Source organism: Rhea americana, unplaced genomic scaffold (genome assembly GCF_003343005.1).
Source record: "Rhea americana isolate MKP2758 unplaced genomic scaffold, rheAme1 scaffold_69, whole genome shotgun sequence".
Lineage (NCBI taxonomy): Eukaryota > Metazoa > Chordata > Aves > Rheiformes > Rheidae > Rhea > Rhea americana.
In genome coordinates this window covers 4,188,809-4,198,065 of record NW_028186856.1, presented here as the reverse complement: position 1 = coordinate 4,198,065, position 9,257 = coordinate 4,188,809, and the positions used below count along the sequence as shown (strand labels likewise).

General features: G+C 51.6%; 1 protein-coding gene across 2 annotated transcripts in view; it reads right to left on the bottom strand.

The window, feature by feature from the left end:
• Positions 1-538: 538 nt before the first annotated feature.
• Positions 539-9,257, bottom strand: part of ARHGDIB (Rho GDP dissociation inhibitor beta) — an 11,057-nt gene continuing 2,338 nt past the window's right edge. Inside the window, exons 1-6 of one of the 2 annotated variants that reach the window (XM_085321296.1) lie at positions 6,256-6,350; positions 5,495-5,683; positions 4,863-4,946; positions 3,902-3,978; positions 2,315-2,378; positions 539-1,362 (exon numbers count right to left, since the gene is read on the bottom strand). In XM_085321296.1, the coding sequence (XP_085177422.1) occupies positions 1,163-1,362; positions 2,315-2,378; positions 3,902-3,978; positions 4,863-4,946; positions 5,495-5,672 (603 nt within the window). In that variant the 5' untranslated portion in view covers positions 5,673-5,683; positions 6,256-6,350 and the 3' untranslated portion in view covers positions 539-1,162. Of the gene's footprint in view, positions 1,363-2,314; positions 2,379-3,901; positions 3,979-4,862; positions 4,947-5,494; positions 5,684-6,255; positions 6,351-9,257 lie in introns of those variants that run through there. The other variant, XM_085321297.1, reaches the window with a different exon arrangement.

The following is a 9,257-nucleotide window of genomic DNA, read 5'->3' as shown; positions in this document are numbered from 1 at the left end:
ACTCAGTGCAGCTCTCCCTGCACCCACACAACTAGGTATTATAAATTGCTAAGAGCCCTGCTTGTAGAGAGAGGCCATTGCACATTCCTAAGCACTCTCCCACAAAGGGAGACAGTGGGACAGCCAGCCGGACAGGCAGCTCCTGAGTTTGCTCTGGCTAACGGGGAGCAGCTGCCRTGATAAATGTTAAACATGAGAAGGGCATGTTATAGCTCCCTGGGCTCATTCAATTGCCACCTTGCCTGAGAGGTGAGGGTTGTCTAGTCCAGAAGTCTGCCCAGTCATGGTCAAAACTTTGGGCTTCAAAGGAGGGTTGATGAAACCTGCAAAGAAAGCAGCTCTGAAATAATTTCCTTATAGGGCAAAACTGTCTCCAGGCTCCCTATACATTAGAGGCTGGCTGACGTTTTGAAGTGGAAGACACTTCAGAAACACACTTTTATGCCTACCTATAACACATCCTTCACGTAAACCTCATTGCAAAACCCTGAAGGTCAGCACCAGGAGATCTACTTCCGGAAAGAATAAGACACTCATGCAGAAAAGAAGAAACAAACTGGTTTTATTCTTGGAACACTGAAGTCTTGTTACAGCATCTAGCTGCATCCCCCTGACTGTTTTTGCCTGCACAAGGATGGATTTCAACAGGGTAGGGCACCACATACAGACCAGGAGACCATCATAGGAGGTAAGTGGCCATTTATGATGAGTCAGAGCACATGGCAAATGTAATTCAGATAGGGATTTTCCAGGGACCAGTCCGCCCTGCCAGGAGAATCAAGGAGCTGGCGAGGTGACCTTGTTTCCTAGAAAAGGCACTTCTGGGACCGGAGTTGGTGTAGAAGGGGACGTGAAGGCAGCAGGAGAAAGTACTGGAAGCAGGAGAGGGAGATGCTTCCCAATTTAACCCATTRTGTGTCATGATGGAGCAGTGGTGAGAACAGGCGAGTTATATTCAGTGTACTGGAAGAAGCAGCAAAGGCCGTTTGCAGGCCTGTGCACAGACCGAGGCTGGCACAGAGCCCCCTGCGCCCACAGGAGGGGCTGCAAGGGCTGCGGCCAGCCACAGTAGCAGGAGTAGGAGCAGCACAGTGGGCATGACCCGCCTGGAGCCTGGTGCAGGAGGCAGGGGAACAGAAGGGGGAAGGCAAACTGGGTGAACTCATTCGGTCCATTCCTTCTTGATGGACAGGTTCCACTCCCAGGTGAGATGGTCGTGCTTGTCATCATCCGTGAAAAAAGACTTGTTGTGGTAAGTGCCTCGAGCCAGCATACCTTTCGGGGCCTCTTCAATCGGCGTTAGGAACTCATACTCCTCTGGCCGTGGCCCATAGCTGCCAACCATGAATGTGGCTTTATCCACTAGGAGAAAACAATCCACAAGGGACAAACCCCTCAGGTGGAGAATAAACAAGGGGAGAAGAGAGCAAGAGCATGAGCACAGACCACAGACAGAAAGGAAGCAGTGCAGAGAGAAAGGGACAGAAGTCAGCAAAGGGGACAGAATCAGCATAGGAAATGAGAAACTGGATGAAGTGAAGCACAGGAATAACTGAACAGATAGAAGAATGAACAGGCAGATGGACAGATGGGCAGGCAATTCAGTCTGTATCCTCTCTCATGCACATGCTGCTGGAAGGGAGTAGGTATACACAACATATTGCTAAAGATCTCTCTTGATCCCTTCCTACTTCTCTTTTGGTGAGAATGGGATGCTGGAGCCTTAGAGGTGGCTGTATGCAGAGATGTGAATGTGGGATGTATRTGTGAAATGGGGCTTCCCTCTGCCTAGCCTAGGCAGGGCAGCTCTATACAAACAAGAGAGGCAATGGGCAAAAACAGGGCCCTGCGGACAGTGCAAAACTTTGTAAAGCAGCTCCACGTTTTATCACATGCATCCRGAAGACTTTCAGAGGGTGATAAGACCTGCAAGGACTGTACACTCTATAAAGGGCAAGACAATCYATGGGGTGGGGGGAATGGACAACTTATGTATGGAGAGGAAATCTTTGTGGCAAGCACCATCTAAACAGCRTCTCTGGAGACATCTCTACTGCAGACTGTGGTGCAGCACACACATACCAGAGCTGGCTTGCAGGGAGTTAACACAGGCAGGGGAAGTAGTTGGTCTGGGTGATGCAGAGTTCAGGCTAATGCACTCTGCTAGGAAGTCTCTTCTGTGTCAGCAGAGAGGCCAGTTGGGCCAATGGGGGCTCTGTCCCAGCTCAAAGCTGCAGGGAACACTTCTGTGAGCAGAGGGGGCTTGCAGGGGGTTGAAGCACTGGTGTGCAAGGTGGAAAGGTCTCTTACTCACCCTTCACCCCTGTCCGGTAGGTGTGCTGCACGTATTTCAGTCCTGATACAATGTCCCTGTTTACCTGCAAGAAGCGACCAGGAATAAGTGTCACAAAATAAGTTTTTGGTGCAGTTATCTGCTTTTTTTTYYYCCCTCTCTCTTTAGAAACATGTCTCAAAATGAGTCATCTTGGCTCCCTACACCACTGCTCCCAAGGGCCCAGCACAAGACATGTACTGCTGAGGGGAGCCCTGACATTATTCCTCCACAATCTCCCAAAGACCTATGGAACCATGTGTGTGTCTGAGGGCATCTCTCACCTTTCCCTGTCTTTCCCCTGACTCTGACATTGACTGCAGTACATCAATCTTCCCAGGATGGGCTGATAAAGGCAAACCAAAGTGAAGCAGGGAGTTCCCTGATATTACTTTCTGTGTTGAAAACTGGAAATGGTGACCGGATTCATCTCTTTAACACAAAGAGGTGGACAAGATTAGCTGAGGTCTCCCTGCTGCCTTCTAAGATCAATGGGGAGTTGGCAAGTTCATTTTCAAGACATGGAGGGACAGTTTTTTTCCATAATCTTTCCTCAAGTCTCCCAAGGATAGCTTGGACATATCCCTTGCTGACCCCACCCAGTACACACTGCGTCCCTGCAGCATGACTCAATCTGGAAACAAGATAGGCAGATCCTTTTACATCCCAGGAGACAATCCACATGGTACCAGCCCTTTCCAGCTCTGGGACTGAGGGAGGGAGTTAGAATAACTTGTCTGGCTCCAGACATCTTCTGTCAACAAGGCTGAGATACGTAGGAAATGTTTCATAGGACAAAGAAGGGCTGGAGGTGTCCCTGGGGACAAAGTTATCTCCAGGACAGWGAACAAGCCTCAGAGAAAGAGGGAAATCTTTCTCACAGAACCTAAATGTTAACACTTTCCCTCTCTTGTTTCAGGATACCTATCCGCCTTCCCATTTCACTTTGCCAAATCCAGCTTTGTTTGCAACAAATACTTGTGAAGATAATCACTTCAGTGCTGGATGCCACATTGCATTGTGACCACATTTCATTTTCAGTTGGAAACAGGCAAAATGGCTGACACATGCCAACTGGGAGAGGGGAAAATAAGCCTGTTCAAGTGTATCACAACTAAGGAGATCTCAGATATCTTCAGCCAAATGCTATAATATTTCATCTTTTTATATACTCAGTAAGCCCAGCAATGCAGACTGAATAAGTTATAAAAGTACTTCATAGAAAGGAGTCTTCTCCCCCACTTAYATTCCTACTATGTGTGGATTAAAGATTTTCTGATAGCTAAAAATTCAAGCCAAACTCAGTCAAAGATACCTAGCTGGCTCCAAAACAACCTGCTGTTCACCATCATGAGTTGATAGGAAGCAACTATTTCCAAAAGGTGAGCAAACGACAGCAATCACCTGAAAAGGGGATTCCCTTGTTGAGTAGGAAGACACCTAAAGCTAGGGGTGCTTTCCACAGGCCTGGCTTTCTGGCAGGCATGCTGCCAGCTCTAGTTATCTGATAGACTGCTGGTGATGGGCTTCAGCAACCAATGAGAAGCAACCGGAAAGAAAGCAACTCACTTTGAAGTGGATCTTAACTCTGTATTCAACTCCCTCCTTTAATACAAAGGTCTCTTTCTTGAGTGCTTCAAGGTCACCTGTAAGAAGTTGTTCAGGTCATTAATTAGAGGTGGGAAGAGATCACACACAGGGGGCTGAAATGGGGCTAGGATTAGTATGGAAAGTRAGCATCCCTTCGAAAGACTGCATGCCTGCAAGAAGAATGTGCAAAGGTCTGTACAAGCATTTGCACTGTGAGCATACATGCAAAGAAATGACTGGGCCTGCGTATGTGCACATGCCTATGTCCACATCTGTGCAGATAATATCCGAATAAATACCAATCTAGGCACATATGCATGACGATATTTATGCACAGACTCACAATTAGCTCTTCATGGGAGCGTATAACACATTTTGCCCATGCCTCACACCAGGCTCTGGTGAGCAGGTTAATAGGAGCTGGGCATGTTTCACAGCTCCTGCCTGGTGCGCAAGGCTGCCCCGGCTCAGCAGGGCTCTGTGTGGTTTCAGCTGAACAGGAAACCTCTCTGCTGCTCCATGCCCAGCTTCCTCTCACTGCTGAGAAGCCCATATAAGGTGAAGCCTGAATCTCTCCCCATGTCCCCAGCAGCCGGAACTACAGTATTGCTTGATTCTGAAGTTTCAAAACAGTCTGTTACCCTAATGAATGCACATACCTTGTGCTTGTGAGGCCTAACTGAAGGGAAGTAAGAGCAGAAGGCAAAAGAAACCCAGTAGCTCCTAGAACGTGCTAAATGAAGAAAAAGACCATTGAGACTTTCCTCTGTTACATCTCCTTGTCTTTTTCATAAATGTATGTCTTAAATAAGCAACAAGCCTAAGATGTCCTCAGGGTTCCTCTAAAACCTGCTGTAGCACCCCCAAATTCCTTTTTAATTTGAAGCATGCCAGGACCTTTGCTTATTCCCCTGTGTGCCCAAAGAGAATCCGTACCTACCTGTGAGGTCCATAGTGATCGGTCCTGGCGCAGAGTCACATACCAGGGTGAGTCGGGTGACCACCACGTTGGGAGCTGTTGGGTCTACAGGATAGGAAAGTTAGGGGGAAGCTGTCAGCTTACAAAATGAAATATGGGGKGAGGAAGGGGAAACTAAAGAAACAGGGTTGCTTTCCCACACAGACACTGCACTTGCACAACACAACCCACGCATCTGCACCAGTTCCTTAGCAGGGATCCCTCCAATTACCATCTCAATACCTATAAACCTCTCCTCTAAAGGACACTCCCTTCTTAAGATCCTTCTAAGCAGCAAGGTCCCCTTTAAACATATACTGGTACCCTCGTGTTTCTCACCCCTCAGAAGCCCCCCAAGCCAACACACCATAGGTCCCTATCCTGTGCTAACACTCCCTACTGCCTTACGCCTAATGGTCAGTGTCCTTCCTGCATTCTTTCTGTGCACTCCTACCTGTCTATCCCCAGTCCACCCCCATCCCATTCCAACAGAAGCAGTGCACATGCCTGGCCAAACAAGCTTCCTCTTGTCTGGGGCTGTCTCACCCCCTGCCCACAATTCACTGTTGTTATGCACCACCCCAATCCCTTCGCATTAGGGCACTTCAGCTTACCTGACACTACAGGCCCATCTCCCAGCAGGGACTTCTTGTACTTAGCGAGGCTTTCGTCATCCTTGTCCAACTCTTGCAGCTCCTGCAGTGTTTTCTGGGGAGGAGGTTTGTAGTTGAGTTTCCCATCCAGTTCATCATCATCTTCCTCCACATGAGGTTCTTGGGTCTTCTCAGTCATGGTCACTTGATCTGGGTAACAGAGGAGAGGGGCGGTCGATGGGGTTGCTCCACAGGGATGTAGCGTCTCCAGGAGCACTTGTCCTGGACACGGCACAGCTCAGTCCCCCGGGCTGTCGGGCAGCCACCTGGCCCCACCGCCAAACTCAGCGGTATCGTCACAGGCAAATGGCGGCAGCAATCAGCTGCAATGCTGACGCTGCTGTGCCGATACTCTGGCTTCARTATAATCCCCCTCCTGCCCCCGCTCGTCTCCTTGCAGGCACGATGCGCACACGCAGACCTACACCATTCCTCCCTCCCRGGGAGGAGGCTGCGGGAGCTGAGCCTGAAACTAGAGTGATTTACAGCCACTCTGTGCAGCATGACTGCTGACCGGCAACCCTGTAATTACAAGCCACTGTACAAGGCTTCAGCATTCACCAGCTATCTGGCACAAAGAGCCATAGCCACACACCAGGGCATGGAGAGACATGAATATAACCAAGGCTGGAGGTTTCATTTGCCCTCTCATAATCGGGTTATATGCCCCACTCAGATAGGGTTTAACAAAGAAATCAAATATCTGACAGCAACTCCCTTACATGAGCAAGTTAATGAAAGCCCTCAGGAAAACGAACCCTCTTCAGTCCATCTGCTCGCGTTCCTGGTGTTTGCTCCTAGGAATAGCTCGCGCCACTACTGGCCAGGTCTCCTTCCCACTGAGAAAGGAAGCACGAGGCAGTGCCTACGACAGCATCTAGCCCAGCTGCAGCGCAGCTCTGCGTACATGCGCTTCATCAGCGAGGCTTCTCGGAAAGGAAAGGAAGTCAAGCTGGAGCCCACGATCGCGCTGTCAGCATCACCGGGACATGGGCCACCAAAGGTAGGAGGGCAGCGAAGCCGCGTGGGTGGCTCCCTCCCAGACGCGAGCCAGAGCACAGAAAGACCAACCGGTGAGCAGCCAGGCGGAGCGCAYGGGAGAGGAAAGCAGGAAGACAAAGGAAGGCGCAAAGAAGGGGAGGTGAGGCAGGACTGTGCCAGGTCCCCCTCACTCTGCCACCAGCCCTGTGGAGCCAGCCACATACTCCTGACCACTTTCTGATTCTTCAGAGAAAAGTTTTTAAAAAAAGAGTAATGCTCTGGTGCAGCGGTGGACGATGCAGATGGCCAAAGCATTCCTTTTGGTATGGCAGCACGGTGATCTGATAGAGCCACACAAACCTCATGTCATGCCACTTTATCCTTATATTAACTCCTTTTCCCAGGCTGTCCCTAGTTATTTGCAGTTCCCCCATCAAGCCCTTTATCTCTCTCCACAGCTATGGCCTTAGCATTTGCCCCTGCTCCCAAAAGTTAAGTTGGGAGCTACTGGGATAGCTTTCCTGTTCATTAAAACAGAAAGGAAATAAAAAATAAATTAAAAAAAACCATGCTATAGCTCAGGGTGAATCAGCAAGTAGAATCAGGCAGGAATGAGTAATACATAGACCTCCAACTGCAATCCCAGTGTGGTGAGACCAGCGGAGAAAACTCAAGGAGGAGTGTGTTGGCAAAGACGCTTAGCAAGTTACAGAGGGGCAGAGCAGGACCAAACACCGCAGGAGCAAGTAGCCTCCGCTGGGCATGCTAACGGACAACGGCTATGATGCAAGAATCTGTTGCAATGTCATTTTGTCATAAGTCAGGAACCAGTGCAGGGAGGGCAGCTGAGGGGGAATCCCAACTCAGACTGGCAGGAAGGAAGGTACATCCCAGTAGGCAACTGCCCTGAGCTGAGTAATACCCAGCCCTGGTTCTGGGGCTGAAAGGACACCTATGTACCATGGGAAAGGCATGTGAACTCATCCTCCTGAGAAAGGAAACCAGAAGTTCCCTCATGAAAGAAACAACTGATTTTGCCCCATGCCCCACTGCTCTGCAGCCTCAGCGCAGCCACCTTGCAAAGCCCCACACCCCCCAGAGCTGTCCCACACAAAGCACAGGATGCAACGAGCTGCAGCAGCCCCCAGCAGATCTTGGTTTACACTTTGGCTCTAGCTGCAGATCTGAGTCATCTGCACTCTCCCAAACTTCCTTCATGATACTAGGCTGCATCTGCCACCACTAGAACCACACAGCAGAGCCGCTTGCCTTCCCTCCATCCTCCATGGAGGTTTGATGGCTTATCAYGGCCAAGGGAGAGACACAGGAGATGGAGACAGACCTCTGCAGCCCCACACCGAGAAAAGGCAAAGAGTAAAGGGCTGGGCTGGCTGGTTGTTCCCCATCGCTCAGACCATTCCCTCCTCTCATACATGCCGCAGAGACTTTCCTTGCCAGTCTGTGCTGGCGGCTCACTTGAGGAGGGGATGATTTTAGGGCTCTGAAAACCTGGATAGGCAGCCTGCTGCACCAGCAGCCCCTGAGGGATGGCACAAACCAGCTTCTGCTCTCACACATGGCTGCAGGACAGCCCCAATCAGGTCCCGTTCCACGGTTTCTCCTCAAACTGCAGGCCCATCCCTGCCAAATTCCCAGGCAAGGAGGTGGCCAGCAGGAAGCTCATGCCTCAGCTGCCTCTACCCCTCTCATGCACAGCAGCATCCCAAGGCTGGGGGAAAGCACCAAGCGTGGAAGGAGAAGAGCACAAAAAGCCAAGGAGAGCAAGCAAGCTTTTCAAGGGGAGAGCTAAGATCAGGTACAAGCCCTGGACTCCAAATCTGCTTGCTGCAACCCTGGGACTGGTCCTCCCTTCAAAGAGAAGCACGCTACCRGGCTCAGGCACCCGAGCCTCTCCAGGGTAAGTGTGTGAGCGCCTTTCAGGGTCCCTGGGCTCCTGTGCCAGAGCCCAGGCCAAGGACCAGGCTGGCAACAAGAGCCTCCCAGGTGCTCAGGCCAAAAGCCTGTTTAAAAATGAGAAAATAAACCCTATAAATGCTTTACGCAAAGAGAGACAGAGCTGATTTGTGGCCTGCCTGCCTGCATTTTTCTTGTTTTCCTGCAGCCCCTACCCACAGTCGTGCATCGCTGGCACCGCTGAATCCTGGGGGCTTTCACAAAGCCACAAAAAAGGGACAAAGGCAGAGTTTCGGGACCCTCTGCCAGGGAGAGAYGGCTTCCTGAGGCCAAGGGAGGAAACATTCCCGCTGTGCTGCGGGATGTTAGCTGTGCGGGGAGGGGAGGGGAAGAGGGGGTGGGAGGGTGGCAGCTGCCCCACACCTGCAGTGTGGGAGGGCAGGGGAGGCTGGGAAGGGGGGTAGGTACCATTTCGTCCCCCAGTGCTGCCACTGGTCCCCTCTGGGGACAGAGAGAGGGGCGCACGGGCATCACCGCATTCACGCTTCCTCTGCGCATCACATTCGCTCCCCCAAACTGCCCCTAGATCTAGGGCTTATCCGTGGGTCAGGCAAGAAGGATGCGATTTTCCGCGAGGGAGGTGTAACACCGCGGCCGTAGGGGCACCCCCGGCGCCCCCACGCTGCAGCGCCGCCGCCTCCCGTCCCTCGGCAGCGCCGTCCTGCCCCGCGGCGCTGCAGCCTCCCGCTTCCCCGTGGGGCGCAGGCAGGGCCGCGGCCCCTCTGCCCCTCGCCCCGGGCAAGGCTGCGGGATGCAGCCCCGCGCCGGC